We start from the raw sequence: 23,828 nt of genomic DNA, 5'->3' as shown, positions 1-23,828 counted from the left end.
AATACCTTTTAGTACTTATGCCTTGAATATAGCTGATTTGTAAGTCAGTTTTCTTCATGTCCGTGGGATATTTTGAACACATTTACTTCTATAACCTCTACTGTCCTCATCACTTCCACCTTGCTTCCCATTGGTTGTCATGGAATATCATGGTTTCTCTCTCTCTCTCTCTCTCTCTCTCTCTCTCTCTCTCTCTCTCTCTCTCTCTGTGTGTGTGTGTGTGTGTGTGTGTTTGAAAAGATAAGCTGCAAAGAGAGAATGCATGTCATTCCCATTTGAATGATTTTTTTCTGTAAAAATTTAGACTTATTTTTAATAAAAAATAATTTATTGTCAACAAAGGCAATATATACAACAGGACAATAGATGCAACAGTACAACAGGTAAAGGGGTAATAAAGGGATTCCATGGCAGGGATGAGGAAGTAAGAAGTGATGGAGGCCTACTGCTGTAGGAGCTGGAAGTGGGGGAGGAAAGGTGTCCCCTGAGGTAGTGGGGTTCAGTTCAAACCCCATCATAACCAACTTTTCATAAAGCACTGTGTGAGGGGAGAATGGTGGGAAGGTGATAGGAAGGAGGAGTTGTGGGGTCAGCAAAGTATGGGGAAGGTATTCTCCACAGGACCAGTGCCTTACCACCCAACAACCCAAGCCACCTCTCCCTACCTCAGGCTTGGGCAAGGGCAGGCGTTTTCTAGTACCCCTTTGTATCAGTGATGTCACCCCTCCCCTCTCCACAATGTCCTGTCACCTGGTTTAATAAACTTTCTATCAGGTGGCCAAGCTGGGCAGATATGTGATTTAAGCCAATGGGGGATAACTGCCTCCTACCGCCCACCTTTCCTTCTTCCCACTCCTCCCTGACTAGAAAACTGAAAACATATACTCCACTTCCTTCCTCTGGTTGTCGGTTAACAGTGGCATTGGATTCTGACAAAACCATGGGCCAGCCTGGGTTATCACCTGTTACCAACCCCTTGGTGCCCTGGGAGGTGCTTGGACCAGTCGGGTAAGAGGCTGACTGCTGGTTATTTCCTCCATCAGGATAACCTGAATATCCAGTGACCCACGGAGCTCTGGAGGGGAGGCTGAAGAGGGACTTGGTGTCTGGGGCAGGCCCTCCGCAGCTTTTCTGTCTTTTGAAGAATCCTTACTGCCGGTAGTCCTGAGTTGCATGTGGGAAAAGAACTGGAGGATCAAGCCAGGAGGGAAGCTGCCATCAGTGAAGTGTCAGACTTCAGCTGGTGCTGCGAATATCTCTGTAGGTGACTCAGGAGATGGGGATTCTGAGTCAGAACCCAGGTCTTTGGCCATCCGTCTGCTTCTTTTCTTTTTAGCAGGCTCTTCCTCAGGGCACTCTTTCCATCTCTGACCACAGGACTTTCCATTTCCTTGCTCTAAGAAAGGGGCAACAGGAAGCTCAAGGAGGGCAGAGCCTTTTGGGCCAGAGTCTCTTCGGTTTGTTCTTAAGAGTTCAAGAGGACTACAATCTCTGCTGGCAGCCTGGCAAGATCTTATTTGGAGATGGGCTCTGACTAGCCATCCTGGCAAGACTAGACTGGGCAGAGATGACTGGTCATCATGGGTGCCTTGTAGAAGGGCAACCCCTTCACTCAAGGCTTTCAAGATGTTGCTCTTCTCAGAGGGGCTGAGGTATGGCATATGAGGATGCTGCTCCAAGAGGTGTGTGAGCAGTGTCTGCTGATGGGGACCAGATCTCAGTACCCCCTGCCCCCTCAACCATGCAGAGCACCAGTCAATGGCATCCAGGTCTGTTCCCCACCCAGAACTCCTGCTCTCATGAAATTGCTGCTTGGGCTCCTCATAGCCTTCCACATCTGCTTCCAGCAGGTTAGGCTGAGGCGCTAGCATCTTTTCCTGTTGGGTTACTCTGATCATCAGTTCAGGCTGTAAGATCACAGCTGCCAGCACAGCCTCCTCCTCATCCTCCCCTTCCTCACACTTGAGCCTTACTTCAAAGCAATCCAGCACAGCAGCACTCTTGCTCTCAGGACCATGGCGAGGCTAAAAAGGGATACCTACCCCAGACAACTCAAGGACTGTGGCCTGCCTAGATCACCCTCCACTCACCAAGATGTTCCACAAGCCATAGGCTTTAACTTTCCACAACCCTAGTCCATGAGGTTATGATCCCAAAAGTATAGATTTTTAAAGGAAAAATTAAGGTCTTGCAAAAAACAGGAATTCAATGTCCATACCAAAACATAGTAAAAGCAACATATGGCAAAGCAATAACCAATATCAAACTAAATGGAGAGAAACTTGAAGCAATCCCACTAAAATAAGGAACTAGACGAGGCTGCCCACTCTCTCCCTACCTATTGTCTGTAGTATTCCAAGTCCTAGTCAGAGCAATTAGACAAGCAAGAGAGTTCTAAAGGATACAAATTGGAAAGGATGAAGTAAAAATATCACTATTTGCAGATAATATGATAGCATACTTAAGTGACCCCAAAAATTCCAACAGACAACTCCTCCAGCTGATAATCCATTTCAGCAAAGTGGCTGTATATAAAATTAACTCAAATAAATCAGTAGCCTTCCTGTACTCAAAGGATAAACAGCCCCAGAAAGAAACTAGGGAAATATACACCCTTCATAACAGCCACAAATAAGACAATATACCTTGGTAGGGCTCTAACCAAGCAAGTGAAAGATCTGTATGACAAGAACTTCAAGTCTCTGAAGATAGAAATTGAAGAAAACCTCAGAAGATGAGAAGATCCCCATGCTTATAAACTGACAGGATTAATATAGTAAAAATGGCTGCCATCGTGCTGAAAGCAATCTACAGATTCAATGCAATCCCCACCAATATTCCAATTCTGTTCTTTACAGAGTTAGAAAGAACAATTTGATGTTCTTTGTTAGTTGTGATGAAGAAGTTTGATATAGATGAATCATCTGTAATTGAGCATTTACTTCTGGCTCTTTGCAGTTAAGCACTGATAGGCATCTATATTAATCATTACAAACTATAAAAGATGTTTTGATCTGAGCAAGTTTGGGAATACCAGTGTGCTAACATAAAAAAATGCAGTTAAACCACCTGATGACTTAAAACATCAACATCAAGATGATCCATATCCAGTGTCTATGACTTCTCTAACCATGGGGTTTTGACCAGGTTGATATTAACAGACATGAATTTTCTCCATCTAATTATAAGTCAGTTACTATGCTCATGGGAGACATGCTGTTATTGTTTAGTGGGCATCCCTTATCTGGTTAGTTAATACTCTAGCACACATCATCTAATCCTGGAGAAATGACATTGTATACTCTAAGGAAAGTTTCAATGTTTGAAAATCCCTTTATACATGATCTTGTATTGGGTAGAGGAAAAGAACTGAAGCCCTGAGGGCCAGAAGAAAGAATGAAAACAGGACACCTTGAGAGGAAGGAGGCTGAAAGAATGCTCTGGAATGTACCAGAGACCTGAGAAGTAGAGATACTCAGAACTCAAAAGAGGGACCTCAGATGAAATGCCCAACAGTAGGGGGAGGGAACCTATTGAACCAATCTCCAGCAGAAAGAGTGAGGGATGGAGTTGTTATCCCACAGTCAAAGCTCTGACTTCCTCTCTTAAAGAACTTCTGGGATGGAAGTGGAGAAGAGCCTGTAGACAGGCCCAAAGTGGGTTCCAGCTCATTGGGAGGCCCCAAGGTCTGACAACATTATTTAGGCTACTGGGCATTCACAAAAAAGGGACCCATCGTCACTGCCCTCCAAAAGACCCAACAAGCAGCTGAAAGAGTCAGATGCAGATATGGGCACCAAACCAATGAACAGAAGCTGATGATCCTTCTGGATAAATTAGGGAAAAGCTGGAGGAAGCTGAGAAGGAAGGCAACCCTGTAGGAGACCTAGCAGTCTCAATTAACCTGGACATCTGAGATCTCTCAGGCAATGGATCACCAACTAGGCAGCATACACCAGCTGATATGGAGCCCCCAACACTTATACAACAGAGGACTGAAGGGTCTTGGTTCAGTCAGAGAAGATTCACCTAACTCCCAAGAGACTGGAGGCCTCAGGAATTTTAGAGATCTAGTGGTGTGGAGACATCCTTGTGGAGATGGGGGTGGGGTGAACAGGGAGGAGGTATGGAACCTGGAATAGTCAGGGGGCATGGACCAGAAGGGGAATAATATCTGGAGTGTAAAAATAAATAAATAATAAATAAATAAAAAATATTTATTATTCTTTTCTGGAAAACTAAACCTTTAGTTCTGTAATGAAGTTTCTGCACATAGATGACTTTTTCTTTGCTTACCAACTTTGTAGGACACATATGTTTGTGAAAAATTTTCTTCTTTTCTTTATTTAAGTTTTCTATATTTCAATTTAATTTTATTATCATTAATACAAGATGAAAATATGAAATAATAATACAAGTCCATTCCATAAATACTTAGTCTATATTGGGCACAGCGTTAGTTTTCCAGAATTTGCTTTGTCCTGAGAGACTATTATTTTTTAAGTATTAAAGGTTATTTATTTTTTATTGGATATTTTTATTTACATTTCAAATGATATTTGATTTCCTGGTTTCCCCTCCATAAACCCCATATTCCATCCCTTCTACCTCTTATTTTATGGGGTGTTCCACGGCCCACCCACCCTTTTCTGCCTTCCTGCCCTGACATTCTCCTACACTGAGGGTCCAGCCTTGGCAGGACCAAGGTCTTTTTCTCCCATTTGTGTCCAACAAGGCCATCTTCTGCTACATATGCAGCTGAAGCCATAGTTCTGTCCATGCGTACTCTTTTGATGGTGGTTTAATCCCTGGAAGCTCTAGTTGGTTGGTATTGTTGTTCTTAAGGGGTTGCAAACCCCTTCAGCATCTTCAATCCTTTCTCAACTCCTCCAGTGGGGACCACATTCTCAGTTCAATAGTTGGCTGTGAGCATTCACCTCTGTATTTGGAGAGTCTAAATTTTAAAGGCAGATTTGACTCCATTTATGATCATTTATGATTTATGCAAAGTGATTGTATACTTGGATGTTCTTTTAAATGCTACCACCCATCTGGAACCACGGTCAGCACAGATCATTTAATGACTGGTCCTTGGGCCTAGAAAGGGTACCATTCAATAAATTTATTGGTAGGAATTGGGATTATATGGGTCCATTGGTGTGAAAACATTCTATCAGTAAATTAAGGTCTAATAATGATGTCCAAGAATTTATAAGATACTCTAGACCAAGTAATGGGCATACCATTCTCATCGGCACCCTTTAAAAATGAGATAGCAAACTATCAACAGAAGAGACATATTACAGAATGTAAGATATCTTAGGTGGCCATATGTCTAGACTATGATTAATATAGAGAATATATATTCAAACAATTAATGAGAAATATATTAATTAAATATTTAAAATTATGAGAAATAATTTTTTCCCAAAATTGATAAGAGATGACAAAAAATGAGATGCCAATGTCCAGTACTCACAGAGTAACATAGTCAACCTCAATCGTAACAAAGAAACATGGATTGAAAACTACACTGAGATTTTCCCTTGTTAAAGTGTGAATTCTAGTAATTTTTTTTTTATTAACTTGAATATTTCTTATATACATTTCAAGTGTTATTCCCTTTCCCGGTTTCCGGACAAACATCACCCTCCCCCCCCCCTTCCTTATGGGTGTTCCCCTCCCAAACCTCCCCCCATTGCCACCCTCCCCGCATAGACTAGTTCACTGGGGGTTCAGTCTTAGCAGGACCCAGGGCTTCCCCTTCCACTGGTGCTCTTACTAGGATATTCATTGCTACCTATGGGGACAGAGTCCAGGGTCAGTCCATGTATAGTCTTTAGGTAGTGGCTTAGTCCCTGGAAGCTCTGGTTGCTTGACATTGTTGTACTTTTGGGGTCTCGAGCACCTTCAAGCTCTTCCAGTTCTTTCTCTGATTCCTTCAACGGGGGACCTATTCTCAGTTCAGTGGTTTGCTGCTGGCATTCGCCTCTGTATTTGCTGTATTCTGGCTGTGTCTCTCAGGAGCGATCTACATCCGGATCCTGTAGGTCTGCACTTCTTTGCTTCATCCATCTTGTCTAATTGGGTGGCTGTATATGTATGGGCCACCTGTGGGGCAGGCTCTGAATGGGTGTTCCTTCAGTCTCTGTTTTAATCTTTGCCTCTCCCTTCCCTGCCAAGGGTATTCTTTTTCCTCATTTAAAGAAGGAGTGAAGCATTCACATTTTGATCATCCGTCTTGAGTTTCCTTTGTTCTAGGGATCTAGGGTAATTCAAGCATTTGGGCTAATAGCCACTTATCAATGAGTGCATACCATGTATGTCTTTCTGTGAGTGGGTTAGCTCACTCAGGATGATATTTTCCAGTTCCAACCATTTGCCTACGAATTTCATGAACTCGTTGTTTTTGATAGCTGAGTAATATTCCATTGTGTAGATGTACCACATTTTCTGTATCCATTCCTCTGTTGAAGGGCATCTGGGTTCTTTCCAGTTTCTGGCTATTATAAATAAGGCTGCGATGAACATAGTGGAGCACGTGTCTCTTTTATATGTTGAGGCATCTTTTGGGTATATGCCCAAGAGAGGTATGGCTGGATCCTCAGGCAGTTCAATGTCCAATTTTCTGAGGAACCTCCAGACTGATTTCCAGAATGGTTTTACCAGTCTGCAATCCCACCAACAATGGAGGAGTGTTCCTCTTTCTCCACATCCTCGCCAGCATCTGCTGTCACCTGAGTTTTTGATCTTAGCCATTCTCACTGGTGTGAGGTGAAATCTCAGGGTTGTTTTGATTTGCATTTCCCTTATGACTAAAGTTGTTGAACATTTCTTTAGGTGTTTCTCAGCCATTCGGCATTCCTCAGCTGTGAATTCTTTGTTTAGCTCTGAACCCCATTTTTTAATAGGGTTATTTGTTTCCCTGCGGTCTAACTTCTTGAGTTCTTTGTATATTTTGGATATAAGGCCTCTATCTGTTATAGGATTGGTAAAGATCATTTCCCAATCTGTTGGTTGCCGTTTTGTCCTAACCACAGTGTCCTTTGCCTTACAGAAGCTTTGCAGTTTTATGAGATCCCATTTGTCGATTCTTGATCTTAGAGCATAAGCCATTGGTGTTTTGTTCAGGAAATTTTTTCCAGTGCCCATGTGTTCCAGATGCTTCCCTAGTTTTTCTTCTATTAGTTTGAGTGTGTCTGGTTTGATGTGGAGGTCCTTGATCCACTTGGACTTAAGCTTTGTACAGGGTGATAAGCATGGATCGATCTGCATTCTTCTACATGTTGCCCTCCAGTTGAACCAGCACCATTTGCTGAAAATGCTATCTTTTTTCCATTGGATGGTTTTGGCTCCTTTGTCAAAAATCAAGTGACCATAGGTGTGTGGGTTCATTTCTGGGTCTTCAATTCTATTCCATTGGTCTATCTGTCTGTCTCTGTACCAATACCATGCAGTTTTTATCACTATTGCTCTGTAATACTGCTTGAGTTCAGGGATAGTGATTCCCCCTGAAGTCCTCTTATTGTTGAGGATAGCTTTAGCTATCCTGGGTTTTTTGTTATTCCAGATGAATTTGCAAATTGTTCTGTCTAACTCTTTGAAGAATTGGATTGGTATTTTGATGGGGATTGCATTGAATCTGTAGATTGCTTTTGGTAAAATGGCCATTTTTACTATATTAATCCTGCCAATCCATGAGCATGGGAGATCTTTCCATCTTCTGAGGTCTTCTTCAATTTCTTTCCTCAGTGTCTTGAAGTTCTTATTGTACAGATCTTTTACTTGCTTGGTTAAAGTCACACCGAGGTACTTTATATTATTTGGGTCTATTATGAAGGATGTCGTTTCCCTAATTTCTTTCTCGGCTTGTTTCTCTTTTGTATAGAGGAAGGCAACTGATTTATTTGAGTTAATTTTATACCCAGCCACTTTGCTGAAGTTGTTTATCAGCTTTAGTAGTTCTCTGGTGGAACTTTTGGGATCACTTAAATATACTATCATGTCGTCTGCAAATAGTGATATTTTGACCTCTTCTTTTCCGATCTGTATCCCCTTGATCTCCTTTTGTTGTCTGATTGCTCTGGCTAGAACTTCAAGAACTATATTGAATAAGTAGGGAGAGAGTGGGCAGCCTTGTCTAGTCCCTGATTTTAGAGGGATTGCTTCAAGTTTCTCTCCATTTAGTTTAATGTTAGCAACTGGTTTGCTGTATATGGCTTTTACTATGTTTAGGTATGGGCCTTGAATACCTATTCTTTCCAGGACTTTTATCATGAAGGGGTGTTGAATTTTGTCAAATGCTTTCTCAGCATCTAATGAAATGATCATGTGGTTCTGTTCTTTCAGTTTGTTTATATGATGGATCACGTTGATGGTTTTCCTTATATTAAACCATCCCTGCATGCCTGGGATGAAGCCTACTTGATCATGGTGGATGATTGTTTTGATGTGCTCTTGAATTCGGTTTGCCAGAATTTTATTGAGTATTTTTGCGTCGATATTCATAAGGGAAATTGGTCTGAAGTTCTCTTTCTTTGTTGGGTCTTTGTGTGGTTTAGGTATAAGAGTAATTGTGGCTTCATACAAGGAATTCGGTAGGGCTCCATCTGTTTCAATTTTGTGGAATAGTTTGGATAATATTGGTATAAGGTCTTCTATGAAGGTTTGATAGAATTCTGCACTAAACCCGTCTGGACCTGGGCTCTTTTTGGTTGGGAGACCTTTAATGACTGCTTCTATTTCCTTAGGAGTTATGGGGTTGTTTAACTGGTTTATCTGTTCCTGATTTAACTTCGATACCTGGTATCTGTCTAGGAAATTGTCCATTTCCTGAAGATTTTCAAGTTTTGTTGAATATAGGTTTTTATAGTAAGATCTGATGATTTTTTGAATTTCCTCTGAATCTGTAGTTATGTCTCCCTTTTCATTTCTGATTTTGTTAATTTGGACGCACTCTCTGTGTCCTCTCGTTAGTCTGGCTAAGGGTTTATCTATCTTGTTGATTTTCTCAAAGAACCAACTTTTGGTTCTGTTGATTCTTTCTATGGTCCTTTTTGTTTCTACTTGGTTCATTTCAGCTCTGAGTTTGATTATTTCCTGCCTTCTACTCCTCCTGGGTGTATTTGCTTCTTTTTGTTCTAGAGCTTTTAGGTGTGCTGTCAAGCTGCTGACATATGCTCTTTCCTGTTTCTTTCTGCAGGCACTCAGCGCTATGAGTTTTCCTCTTAGCACAGCTTTCATTGTGTCCCATAAGTTTGGGTATGTTGTACCTTCATTTTCATTAAATTCTAAAAAGTTTTTAATTTCTTTCTTTATTTCTTCCTTGACCAGGTTATCATTGAGTAGAGCATTGTTCAATTTCCACGTATATGTGGGCATTCTTCCCTTATTGTTATTGAAGACCAGTTTTAGGCCGTGGTGGTCCGATAGCACGCATGGGATTATTTCTATCTTTCTGTACCTGTTGAGGCCCGTTTTTTGACCAATTATATGGTCAATTTTGAAGAAAGTACCATGAGGAGCTGAGAAGAAGGTATATCCTTTTGCTTTAGGATAGAATGCTCTATAAATATCCGTTAAGTCCATTTGGCTCATGACTTCTCTTAGTCTGTCTACATCTCTGTTTAATTTCTGTTTCCATGATCTGTCCATTGATGAGAGTGGGGTGTTGAAATCTCCCACTATTATTGTGTGAGGTGCAATGTGTGCTTTGAGCTTTAGTAAGGTTTCTTTTACATATGTAGGTGCCCTTGTATTTGGGGCATAGATATTTAGGATTGAGACTTCATCTTGGTGGATTTTTCCTTTGATGAATATGAAGTGTCCTTCCTTATCTTTTTTGATGACTTTTAGTTGAAAATTGATTTTATTTGATATTAGAATGGCTACTCCAGCTTTCTTCTTCTGACCATTTGCTTGGAAAATTGTTTTCCAGCCTTTCACTCTGAGGTAATGTCTGTCTTTGTCTCTGAGGTGTGTTTCCTGTAGGCAGCAGAATGCAGGGTCCTCGTTGCGTATCCAGTTTGTTAATCTATGTCTTTTTATTGGGGAGTTGAGGCCATTGATATTGAGAGATATTAAGGAATAGTGTTTATTGCTTCCCGTTATATTCATATTTGGAAGTGAGGTTATGATTGTGTGCTTTCATTCTCTTTGTTTTGTTGCCAAGATGATTAGTTTCTTGCTTCTAGGGTATAGCTTGCCTCCTTATGTTGGGCTTTACCCTTTATTATCCTTTGTAGTGCTGGATTTGTAGAAAGATATTGTGTAAATTTGGTTTTGTCATGGAATATCTTGGTTTCTCCATCTATGTTAATTGAGAGTTTTGCAGGATACAGTAACCTGGGCTGGCATTTGTGTTCTCTTAGGGTCTGTATGACATCTTTCCAGGATCTTCTGGCCTTCATAGTTTCTGGCGAAAAGTCTGGTGTCATTCTGATAGGTCTCCCTTTATATGTTATTTGACCTTTTTCCCTTACTGCTTTTAATATTCTTTCTTTATTTTGTGCGTTTGGTGTTTTGACAATTATGTGACGGGAGGTGTTTCTTTTCTGGTCCAATCTATTTGGAGTTCTGTAGGCTTCTTGTATGCCTATGGGTATCTCTTTTTTTAGGTTAGGGAAGTTTTCTTCTATGATTTTGTTGAAGATATTTACTGGTCCTTTGAGCTGGGAGTCTTCACTCTCTTCTATACCTATTATCCTTAGGTTTGATCTTCTCATTGAGTCCTGGATTTCCTGTATGTTTTGGACCAGTAGCTTTTTCTGCTTTACATTATCTTTGACAGTTGAGTCAATGATTTCTATGGAATCTTCTGCTCCCGAGATTCTCTCTTCCATCTCTTGAATTCTGTTGGTGAAGCTTGTATCTACAGCTCCTTGTCTTTTCTTTTGATTTTCTATGTCCAGGGTTGTTTCCATGTGTTCTTTCTTGATTGCTTCTATTTCCATTTTTAATTCCTTCAACTGTTTGATTGTGTTTTCCTGGAATTCTTTCAGGGATTTTTGCGATTCCTCTCTGTAGGCTTCTACTTGTTCTCTAAGGGAGTTCTTTATGTCTTTCTTGAAGTCCTCCAGCATCATGATCAAATATGATTTTGAAACTAGGTCTTGCTTTTCTGGTGTGTTTGGATATTCCGTGTTTGCTTTGGTGGGAGAATTGGGCTCCGATGATGCCATGTAGTCTTGGTTTCTGCTGCTTGGGTTCCTGTGCTTGCCTCTCGCCATCAGATTATCTCTAGTGTTACTTTGTTCTGCTATTTCTGACTGTGGCTAGACTGTCCTATAACCTGTGTGTCAGGAGTGCTGTAGACCTGTTTTCCTGTTTTCTTTCAGCCAGTTATGGGGACAGAGTGTTCTGCTTTCGGGCGTGTAGTTTTTCCTCTCTACAGGTCTTCACCTGTTCCTGTGGGCCTGTGTCTTGAGTTCACCAGGCAGGTTTCTTGCAGGGGAAAAATTGGTCCTACCTGTGGTTCCAAGGCTCAAGTTTGCTCGTGGGGTACTGCCTAAGTCCTCTCTGCTGTGGCAGCAACCGGGAAAATCTGTGCCGCTCCTTCCGGGAGCCTCCGTGCACCAGGGTTTCAGATGACGTTTGGTGTTTTCCTCTGGCGCCTGGATGTGCACAGAGTGCAGTCTCTTCTGGTTTCCCAGGCGTGTCCGCCTCTCTTAAGGTTCAGCTCTCCCTCCCACGGGATTTGGGTGCAGAGAACTGTTTATCCGGTCTGTTTCCTTCAGGTTCCGGCAGTGTCTCAGGCGCAGGGGTCCTGCCGCTCCCGGGCCCTCCCCTACGGGAACCCAGAGGCCTTATACAGTTGCCTCTTGGGCCAGGGATGTGGGCAGGGGTGGGCAGTGTTGGTGGTCTCCTCCGCTCTGCAGCCTCAGGAGTGCCCACCTGATCAGGCGGTGGGGTCTCTCTCCCACGGGGTTTGGCGAATTCTAGTCATTTAAGAAAATAAGAAACAGGACTGGAGTGGTAACTTAAAAATAATTTCCAAAAGTTTCAAGAAATGTCCAAAAATATCTAACAACATTTTATGACTTCCTGTGCCACCTGATCTCATATGATGCACATAAAGTAATAAAAAATTACATGCAAATAGATGTAAATAGAGTATAAAAATACAAAAAAAATACAAAAAGCTGGTAGAGGCAAAGAGACAGAGACAGATAGAGACAGAGAAAGACAGAGTAGGGCATAGAGACACACAATGAGAACCATTAAATAATTTTGTGGAATGCAAGACATTTTAGCCTCTATAGAAATGAGCATTAACACTACCTAAAGACTATACATGGACTGACCCTGGACTCTGACCTCATAGGTAGCAATGAATATCCTAGTAAGAGCACCAGTGGAAGGGGATGCCCTGGGTCCTGCTAAGACTGAACCCCCAGTGAACTAGACTGTTGGGGGGAGGGCGGCAATGGGGGGAGGGTTGGGAGGGGAACACTGATAAGGAATGGGGGGAGGGGGATGTTTGCCCGGAAACCAAAGAATTATTATTAAGTATTAAATAAATTAAAAAAAGAAATCCAATAAAGTATTGGTGTAAAAGTAAAAAAAAAAAAAAAAAAAAAAAAAGAAATGAGCATTAAACTGTTGTCCATGCTGATAATAGATCAACTATATGGTCAAACACTGCCACTTCAGAATAGTGTTTAAATGTTCATTTGTCACAGAGGTACATCAGCATTCATTGCAGAACTATTCATAATAGGTTAAGATTTGGAACCTATCACCTGGAAAATATAGCATATGTATACAATGGGTGTGTTTGCAGTGTTTAAAAAACATGAAGAAAAATAAATTATTCCCTTTGGAGAAAAATGTACACAACTGAAAATCTTAGCTTAATTAAGATTTCTCAGAAATGTATAATTTAATCTGTCATTTCTTTCTTGTTTTCTGTCATTTGTGGATTCTATATTTTATTGACATTTGTTTATTAGTATATGTTTCAACTCACATATACCTATATAAAATTAACATAAATATATGTTTGTGTGAGAGAGAAACAAAGACAGACAGAGAAATAGAGAGAAGGAGAGAGAGAGAGAGAGAGAGAGAGAGAGAGAGAGAGAGAGAGAGACAGACAGAAGAGGATGGCCATTAGGAGTAAGTATTTTAAAAATATATAATTAGTACCAAAGATAAATAATGATAAATAATATATGCCATTGTGTGTGTGTGTGTGTGTGTGTGTGTGTGTGTGTGTGTGTGTGTGTAAGGTGATAAAGAAATAATATTCTATAAATAAAGTTGAACATGACATTTATGAATCAAATTCTATAATACCTAGAGTAGATATTTGGTGTAGATGTAAAATTAATGAATATTTTATAGGCATCATAGGATTTGAAATCAACTTCACAGAAGATTATAGAGTTGTGGGAATGCAATAACGTAACAGAGACACATGATAGGTTCAATGTTTCTTTCAGTTTCATTGTTCATAGTCTCGCAGCTGACCAAAAATCTGTCACAACACATAAAGTTCCAGGACTTCATCCATTAACTTAACCTATGCTTACATATTATTAATTACATATTTGACATGTAATTATAATAGTTAAGTCAGACATGATAAAAATGAAAATAATAGGAAATATCAATGTGAAGATGAGGGAGATAATTAACAAATAATTTAGAGGTATAAATATGTCACATGAAAACAGACTGATTCAGATTTTCTTTTCATGCAGATACATGGCTGCACAAACTGTTGCTAATAAGTGAGAATTGAACTCACAGTAGTTGCTACTCTTCAGTTGACTGGACCTGAATGAAACTTGCCCCATTAAGAATAGGTTATGAGTATGAGAAGGAAACCTACTCTGTTGTCAGCAATACTACCAACAAAAATATTTAGATAGAGCGGGAATCAATGCCTTCAATAGAGGATCTATATATAATACATTTAAACTGGTCATACAGAGGACCTGAGTCAAGCTTATTGGGCCATGAAACAAAACAAAGACTTACATGTAGGGAAGGATTTGGATGTAGCAATTGGATTTTGATAGGAGAAGGGAATGTATTGCATACCCAAAGAAAAATTATCAAAGAAAATATATAATGGACAAATGTCTCATTAACACATAACATCTTCAATATCCATTCAGTGACTGTATTTCTAAGCAAAATGATGTTATACTAAATTTCAAAATAACAAAGACAGTTCCTAGCAGGTGGTGAATAGCATCTCAAAGTAAAAGAACATAGGGGAAAAGTCTCTGTGAGTCAGACCTGGGTTTGTAATTTTGTCACTTGAGTTGAAAACCATGACACTATGTTCTAAGCAATAATCTTCTCAGAGCTGCAATAACCTCTTTGTTCCTAAGGCAATAAATCATGGGATTGAAAATGGGGGTGACAATGGTGTAGAAAAGAGAAAGGAATTTGTCACTTACTGCAGAATGAGTTGATTTTGGCATTAAGTAGGTAATAGATGCAGAGGCAAAAAACAAAACTACAACCACTAGGTGGGAAGAACATGTGGAGAAGGCTTTTGCTCGTCCTTCTGCTGTTGGCAGCCTCAGGATGGTGGCAATAATTTTGCTGTACGATGTTAGTATTAGTATAAAAGGGATTGCAGCAAGCAAGATAGCCACTACATAGACATACATCTCATTAACAGAAGTGTCTCCACAGGCCAGTTTAAGTACAGGAGGTATGTCACAGAAGAAGTGATCTATTTGGTTAGAGTTACAGAAATGTAGAGAGAATATTTGACAGGTTTGCCCAAGCTGGAATGGCATGCCACCGAGCCAGGACCCTGCTGCCAGCTGCCTGCATTTTCTTGGGTTCATGACCAGAGCATAGTGCAGAGGATTACAGATGGCCACATAGCGATCATAGGACATCACGGCCAGGAGAATACTTTCAGTGGCTGCCAGCATTAGGAAGAAGCACATTTGTATAGCACAAGCCAGAAGAGAAATATTTCTGTTGTGTGTCCAAATGCTGTACAGAATCCTAGGGAGAATGACTGATACATAACAGATTTCCAGAAAAGAAAAGTTGACCAGGAAAAAATACATGGGTTTCTGTAGTGCAGGATCCAGTGTGGTTATAACAATTATGAAACTATTGGCAATTAGTATAATCAAGTACATTATAGAGAATATCCCAAATAGAAAGCTCTGGAGGTTGGGAAGATCAGAAAATCCAAGCAGAAGAAACTGTGTCACTGTGGAGGCATTGTCCTCTTCCCTGATGTCTGTGTGTTTCATCTGCGGGGATGATTCAAAGTATACCTCCTTATCCTCAGCTTTGGTGTATCATTCAGAGACTGAAACCATAGTATTTGTCTTTCTTCATTCTGTTTAATGTTTATGTGTGTGTGTGTGTGTGTGTGTGTGTGTGTGTAGCTAATGAACTCAGAATTTGTCATGACATATATTCTTTGTCGCTAAAGTAAATGCTTCTTTTCCCACCCACTACCTGATGTAATTTATACCCTTTTAAATGACACAATGACACATGCTACTTTAAATGATTATCTAAATATGTAAAATGAAAAATTCTGAATTGATGATTCAAATTTCAGTTGGTTCTTTAATTTTCTTCCAAAACTGTTTCCTAAGACTATCACAAATCAATTTATTGTGATTAAATATTCTTTATTCATTTAAAAATTAACTTAAAAATATATTAAGCATATATTTTCAGTGTCTTGATGTGATATTTCAAACTCCCTTTTATTCTCTTAGTTGCCTTTATGTGCAATTTCATTAATGATCAACAGCACCAGATTTTATGAAATGCAATTTTACACTTAAAACTTTCGAAAGTTCAATGTAAAAAACTATGTAATCAAAGTTAGTATTTTCACACCTACCTATGACATTCTTAATTTGAAACTGTATGTAAATAAAAAATATAGTAATTGAAACTTTTTACAAATAGCACTTACTCTGCACTTTTATTTGCATGGGGTCAACCATTCTTAACCATAGCTTTATAGTGGCTAGGCTGGCACTCTACCTACCTCCAGTCTGTTTCCTCAGCTCCTGTAAGTATTTTATGCACAAATTGCTAAAACAAACCTTCCAAATCATCTAACATTAATCTCTCTCTCTCTCTCTCTCTCTCTCTCTCTCTCTCTCTCTCACTCCCCCCCACACACACAAACACAAACACACACACATTCTCCTTTGTGTGTGTGTATGTGTATGTTTGTATGTCGGTAATTTGAAAACTTTTTTTTTTTTGGTTCTTTTTTTCGGAGCTGGGGACCGAACCCATGAAAACTTTTTGATCCTTATTCTTATACTGAGAAATTAATTTAGTAGAAATTTCAAGTAAATATAGGCATTAGAAATTTCAAATAACTTGTCATTTAGTTTTATTCAAATACTTCTATAAGGTTTAGCTATTATCACCTTTGAAATGAAATCTTTTCTAATATATATTGCATATATTGCATAATTAATTAAATCATTTGATAAACATCTATGTATATATACATATGCATACACATAAACCATACACACACACACACACACACACACACACACACACACACACGGCTGCATTAATTTAACAGAATTTTCCTATGGCAAAAATTGTGCTGAATCAAATGAAGATATGCTAATATTTTATAACATTTCTAGAATCATTTCTGATAGACATTAACAGAGCTATCAGGAGCTATTTAGGTAATAGTATGTGTTATGCTTACATCAACAATTTTTATTCAAGCATTTAATTCTCTATTGTAGATAGGTGGAATTTTATTATATATATAAAATATAATATATAAGTTTAATATAATTAATATATTTTATAATTTTATATAAATTTAACATAATTCAATATAATATATAATTTTATTATATATACCTGTATATACACACATATATGTTAGATGTTATATCACAGAATCACTTAAATATGCTTAGCAAAATAATGAGTTAATACACATTAGCACATTCTATGTTAATATTGGTGAACATGATGTTTCATACACTAGTCTTTCATAATAAAATGGTTTGTAAATGTTGTTTTCTCTCATTATTATAATAAAAATATTATAATACAAAAATAGTATAATTCTAAAATGAAATCCTAATTTATTCCTAACAAAAATATTTAAAAAATATATAATTTTTTACCAAAAGCAATCTACAGATTCAATGCAATCCCCATCAAAATACCAATCCAATTCTTCAAAGAGTTAGACAGAACAATTTGCAAATTCATCTGGAATAACAAAAAACCCAGGATAGCTAAAGCTATCCTCAACAATAAGAGGACTTCAGGGAGAATCACTATCCCTGAACTCAAGCAGTATTACAGAGCAATAGTGATAAAAACTGCATGGTATTGGTACAGAGACAGACAGATAGACCAATGGAATAGAATTGAAGACCCAGAAATGAACCCACACACCTATGGTCACTTGATTTTTGACAAAGGAGCCAAAACCATCCAATGGAAAAAAGATAGCATTTTCAGCAAATGGTGCTGGTTCAACTGGAGGGCAACATGTAGAAGAATGCAGATCGATCCATGCTTATCACCCTGTACAAATCTTAAGTCCAAGTGGATCAAGGACCTCCACATCAAACCAGACACACTCAAACTAATAGAAGAAAAACTAGGGAAGCATCTGGAACACATGGGCACTGGAAAAAATTTCCTGAACAAAACACCAATGGCTTATGCTCTAAGATCAAGAATCGACAAATGGGATCTCATAAAACTGCAAAGCTTCTGTAAGGCAAAGGACACTGTGGTTAGGACAAAACGACAACCAACAGATTGGGAAAAGATCTTTACCAATCCTATAACAGATAGAGGCCTTATATCCAAAATATACAAAGAACTCAAGAAGTTAGACCGCAGGGAAACAAATAACCCTATTAAAAAATGGGGTTCAGAGCTAAACAAAGAATTCACAGCTGAGGAATGCCGAATGGCTGAGAAACACCTAAAGAAATGTTCAACATCTTTAGTCATAAGGGAAATGCAAATCAAAACAACCCTCAGATTTCACCTCACACCAGTGAGAATGGCTAAGATCAAAAACTCAGGTGACAGCAGATGCTGGCGAGGATGTGGAGAAAGAGGAACACTCCTCCATTGTTGGTGGGATTGCAGACTGGTAAAACCATTCTGGAAATCAGTCTGGAGGTTCCTCAGAAAATTGGACATTGAACTGCCTGAGGATCCAGCCATACCTCTCTTGGGCATATACCCAAAAGATGCCTCAACATATAAAAGAGACACGTGCTCCACTATGTTCATCGCAGCCTTATTTATAATAGCCAGAAGCTGGAAAGAACCCAGATGCCCTTCAACAGAGGAATGGATACAGAAAATGTGGTACATCTACACAATGGAATATTACTCAGCTATCAAAAACAACGAGTTTATGAAATTCGTAGGCAAATGGTTGGAACTGGAAAATATCATCCTGAGTGAGCTAACCCACTCACAGAAAGACATACATGGTATGCACTCATTGATAAGTGGCTATTAGCCCAAATGCTTGAATTACCCTAGATCCCTAGAACAAAGGAAACTCAAGACGGATGATCAAAATGTGAATGCTTCACTCCTTCTTTAAATGAGGAAAAAGAATACCCTTGGCAGGGAAGGGAGAGGCAAAGATTAAAACAGAGACTGAAGGAACACCCATTCACAGCCTGCCCCACAGGTGGCCCATACATATACAGCCACCCAATTAGACAAGATGGATGAAGCAAAGAAGTGCAGACCTACAGGAGCCGGATGTAGATCGCTCCTGAGAGACACAGCCAGAATACAGCAAATACAGAGGCGAATGCCAGCAGCAAACCACTGAACTGAGAATAGGTCCCCCGTTGAAGGAATCAGAGAAAGAACTGGAAGAGCTTGAAGGTGCTCGAGACCCCAAAAGTACAACAATGTCAAGCAACCAGAGCTTCCAGGGACTAAGCCACTACCTAAAGACTATACATGGACTGACCCTGGACTCTGTCCCCATAGGTAGCAATGAATATCCTAGTAAGAGCACCAGTGGAAGGGGAAGCCCTGGGTCCTGCTAAGACTGAACCCCCAGTGAACTAGACTATGCGGGGAGGGTGGCAATGGGGGGAGGTTTGGGAGGGGAACACCCACAAGGAAGGGGAGGGGGGAGGGTGATATCTGTCCGGAAACCGGGAAAGGGAATAACACTTGAAATGTATATAAGAAATACTCAAGATAATAAAAATAAAAAAATAAAAAAATATATATAATTTATGCAATTTTATCATTTTGATTATGATAAAATATAGTTCAGGTACATAATTTTGTGCTTAATCAAGTTAGTCTATTCTCTTTGTAATTATGTGAATTCAAATTCTTACCTTGATTTATTGCCATACAACACTAAAATGATAAAGAATTTTATTTTTCTAAGGTTAAGTGTCTTCCTTTATTTGAGAGAAACCAAATTTCTTACAAATATATTCTACTGTCATAACACACTAATCCATTTAACAAGGCATGCTCTCTACCTTGGGGACAATTCCTTTCCCATGTTAATTTCTAATTGTATAGAATTTTGTTTTTCTGTCAGTCATAAATTTAATATACCAAGAACTTCAAATTAAATGAAAAGAGAAACGCCATGCCTTATATATCTTGGCAGTATTGGGTTTTATTATTATTCAAAATTACTATAATAGAAAATATCAAAAATTGGTCATTACACGTTTACAGCATTGAAAACTGAAATTAAGGCTTCCTGGTTGGAAAGGAACACTCAATCACTGAATCACTTTTTCAGAGATATCATTTGTTGTCATAAGGCACAACTGGATGACAAATTAATTATAGTGGAGAACATTTATATGTCTTCATAGTGTTGAAATCAGTGTTTATGGCACATCCCTAAATGTAACTGCCTTTTATATATGGTAAGACACTTTAACATAGTGTACTGTTTTAAAGTACATTAATATGTACTTTCTATCATCACAAATGCAAAGAAATTTTGGCATCTTCAACATGAGTTTTCTATTCAAAAAAATTGTTGAGGATGGGCACATTACATCTCAATTGACAAAAACTATAAAGAGAGCTGTCCATCTCTTGTATGAAATATTTGAACTAGGAAATGTATATATAATTTCAAGTAACAATAAATCATCAAAAACTAGTCATAAATCTACAGCAACTGGGAAGACAGGATTTAAAATTTACTTTCTAGCTAGGATTCTCAATTTTTAACACTAAATGCATTCAGGTGTCACAGTGCAGAATTCTTCCTATTCATTAAAGGAGTTCCCCATCAATGACTGCCTCAGACTGACCCCCAATTCATAAGGGCAATTTTGGTAAAATCCCGAACAACCCAAATGGACACATAATTACATAATAAATGAAAGAAAACATTAGATGACTGTGAGATTTGTAATTAATTTACATAAACATTAATATTTTGATTAAATTATGGCTAAGAAATATGGGTTGTCCTCTTGCTCACATGCTGACATCCTTCCAGAGGAGGGAGGACTGTATAATAGTTAACTGTGAATGATACAGTATGTGCTAATGTGGCTAAATCCTAGATATGAACATATTTGCATAACTGAAAGTCACTTTGTTTTGCCTTACGTTTAGGTTTTTACATAATGATATTATAGCTCTTTGTCATGTCATTTACCCATTTACTCTATTGTTGTCCATTAAGTTAAAGGTTCAAAAGGGATCATGCTTAAAAACATTTACTTAGACATATTTTTTAACTATGGGTTGTTTGGATATTTTTTTAAATTTCTACCCATATGAATATGTGTAATATATATTTTGGATTGGGATGGAGAGATGGCTTAGTGGTTGAGAGCATTGATTGCTCTTCCAGAGGACCTGAGTTCAATTCCCAGCAACCACATGATGGTTCATGACCATCTGTAATTGGATCTTATGCCCTCTTCTGGTGTATCTGAAAACAGCAACAGTGTACTCGTGCACATAAAATAAATCTTTAAAGGTGATTAAAAAGATTTTACGTTTGCATTCTTTTGCTTAGAACTTTTAAAATTTACTGAATATATATATATATATGTATATATGTATATATATATATTTACTATATTCTTGGAAAAATCAAAACCTACAAAAATATATCTATTCATATATCTTCTATGACACACATAAATCTGTAGGGAGAAGAAAGAAAAGAATAAGAATACAGTGGTAAAAGAAACAATTACTTCCTGTTCAAGTCCAAATTATATTGAAGTATGCAGCAAAGAAGTTATATAGACTATGTGTAATATTTGGTTTTATATATATATATAATAAAAATAATGAAAAATAACAATAGATTTGAAAGTGAATGGGGATGCAGTAGAAGGCAAAAAAATTATTTAAAAAAATTAAATATCATTTTTGTTACCATAAAAATAAAAAAAATAAAATCATATGGGAACTTTAGGAAGTAGAGGAGAATGAGCAGAAGAGGGAGGAGGATAAGGAGAAGGAGGAGGAGGAGAAAAGGAAAGAATAAAAATTATGTTTGTTTCTAAAGGCATCTGGGACTTCTTGTATCTGTGCATGTGTCTTCTGCAGGGAATCTGTGAATATTGGAATATACAAATCCACATTTATCTTTGTACCTCACTTTGTGTATCTACATATCTGTTCTATGATAGTTAAATGACTTTTTGAAAATTAAAAACAATAATAAGAAGGAAAAATTTCATTCTCCTTCTATAGTAATAAAAGTGATCTAGTGAAATTTGATGGTAAGTCTGAGAGTATTAGAATTAAAGTTAAATGGAACCATTAGGGTCAAGGTGACTATGCTATAATTTCATTGATTTAAATACCAGCCCTGATCATTTTTAGTTGTTGTTTAATGTAAGAAAAAACATGTTTTTTATCTATGTAATTAAAGCAAGGAAACATTACAAAGATTATATATGTATGTAAACACACACACACACACACACACACACACACACACATATATATATATATATATATATATATATATTCAAACCCACATACACAACTCACATATATACATATGTATATACATATACATTCATTCATTTCAACATTGAATTCAAGACCATCAAGTTTTAGGCACCCCACATTTGGTTAAATTGTCCTTGTTATCTGGCATACGTGTATATTTTTTCTAACATTTTTCCCATTCTTATTTTTCTTATTTTAATTTTCTCATGTTTTTATTGTTTTATACTTTTTATAACAACTTTCTTTTTCCATCACTTTCCAGTGTCTAAGCAGTAACACACATTTCTAAGTTGAAATACAAGATGCTTCCATTCCTTCTTATTGATGAAGATAAAAATGCATGCTGAAAGGAATTTACGTCTCTTCTAAGAGGCACATCCAGAGCATGTCCAATGCAGAGGTCAATGCTAGTAGCAAGCCACTGAACTGAGAACAGGACCCCCTTGGAGGGAATTAGAGGAAGTATTGAAAGAGATCAAGGAGCTTGCAACCTCATAAAAGCAACAATACCAACTAACCAGAGATTCCAGGGACTAAACACTACCCAAAGACTATACATGGACTGACCCAGGGCTCCAACTGCATATGTAGCAGAGAATAGCCTTGTTGGGGCACTAGTGGAAGGTGAAGCCCTTGGTCCTGCCAAGGTTGGGCCCCAGTGCAGGGGAATATGGGGGGGCAGTAAGGGGGATGTATAGGGGGAATACCCATATGGGGGAGGGTGAAGGGAGGGGATGGGGGCTTATGGACAGGAAACTGGGAAGGGGAATAACATTGTTGTTGTTTAATGTAAGAAAAAACATGTTTTTTATCTATGTAATTAAAACAAGGAAACATTACAAAGATTATATATGTATGTAAACACACACACACACACACACACACACACACACACACACACACACATATATATATATATATATATATATATATATTTTTTTTTTTTTTTTGGGTTCTAACTTCTACACCTGTTCAACTTTTTCACATTCAATTGTGTAACACTAGATAGGAAAAAAAAAAGGAAGAAGGGAGAGAGAGTGAAAATTTCCAAATAAATAAGGAGCAGAAAGAGTGCTGAAAATATAATCAGAGTACTTTCTATTCATTACGTGCATCGAGTTCCTTGGGTCAAATTTGATCTTCACTGTCAAGATAAGTGATTTCTTCTTTTCATTGTTTCTTCTTTGGGCAGGACTTCTTGACAAATCTCAAACAACAGTGACAACCAGCCTCCAACCAGCAGTCGCTCACTCAGTCCCTACTAGCGCTCTAGAATTTATATCTTCTGAAAAGTCCCAAGAATTCCTAAACCATACACTCACAAAAGCTATCTGCAGCTCTCAAAATCATGCCCCTGCTATAGCAAAATATCCTCAACCCCCCTTTTTTTTTCTGGAGCTGGGGACCGAACCCAGGGCCTTGCGCTTGCTAGGCAAGCGATCTACCACTGAGCTAAATCCCCAACCCTGTCAACCCCTTTTGATAATCTGAAGCAGCCCCATATCCCATACCCAAAATTAAAATGAAACTACCTTCTTAAAATATTCTGTGTTTTTAAAGAAACTAAAATTCTCACTAGAATTAGGGTTTCTTTTTGATTCTGTGGCTAGTTTTAGGGTTTGTTTGTTTGTTTTTGTTTTCTTTTAGGGATACAAATGAATAAATGGCATGTAGAATTTCTAGAAATAAACAGCTCACCAAAAATTGCTCAAACATTTATAGCAACAGGAGGAGACTCTGCAGAATTTAATTTCTAGCTAGACTAATATTGAACAGCTAAAATTGTCATCTCTAGTCCTTCAGTGGTCACAACTAAAACGTCCATTAATATTTGAGCTGGATCTAGCCTGAACGCTTCTTTTCTATGGTCT

The 23,828-nt window shown here is 38.2% G+C and overlaps 1 protein-coding gene and 1 pseudogene across 1 annotated transcript; both read right to left on the bottom strand.

Annotated features, from left to right (window-relative positions):
- Positions 1-693: 693 nt before the first annotated feature.
- Spindoc-ps1 (spindlin interactor and repressor of chromatin binding, pseudogene 1) lies at positions 694-5,252 on the bottom strand (annotated as a pseudogene).
- A 9,036-nt stretch (positions 5,253-14,288) lies between these two features.
- On the bottom strand, positions 14,289-15,233 carry Or12e9 (olfactory receptor family 12 subfamily E member 9). The gene has a single exon (NM_001000668.1). It carries the CDS (start codon positions 15,231-15,233, stop codon positions 14,289-14,291), a length of 945 nt encoding a protein of 314 aa, NP_001000668.1.
- Positions 15,234-23,828: the final 8,595 nt, after the last annotated feature.

This window comes from Rattus norvegicus, chromosome 3 (genome assembly GCF_036323735.1).
Source record: "Rattus norvegicus strain BN/NHsdMcwi chromosome 3, GRCr8, whole genome shotgun sequence".
In the NCBI taxonomy this organism is placed as follows: Eukaryota; Metazoa; Chordata; class Mammalia; order Rodentia; family Muridae; genus Rattus; species Rattus norvegicus.
The sequence above is the reverse complement of the archived record's forward strand: the minus strand, read 5'-3'. Positions and strand labels throughout refer to the sequence as shown.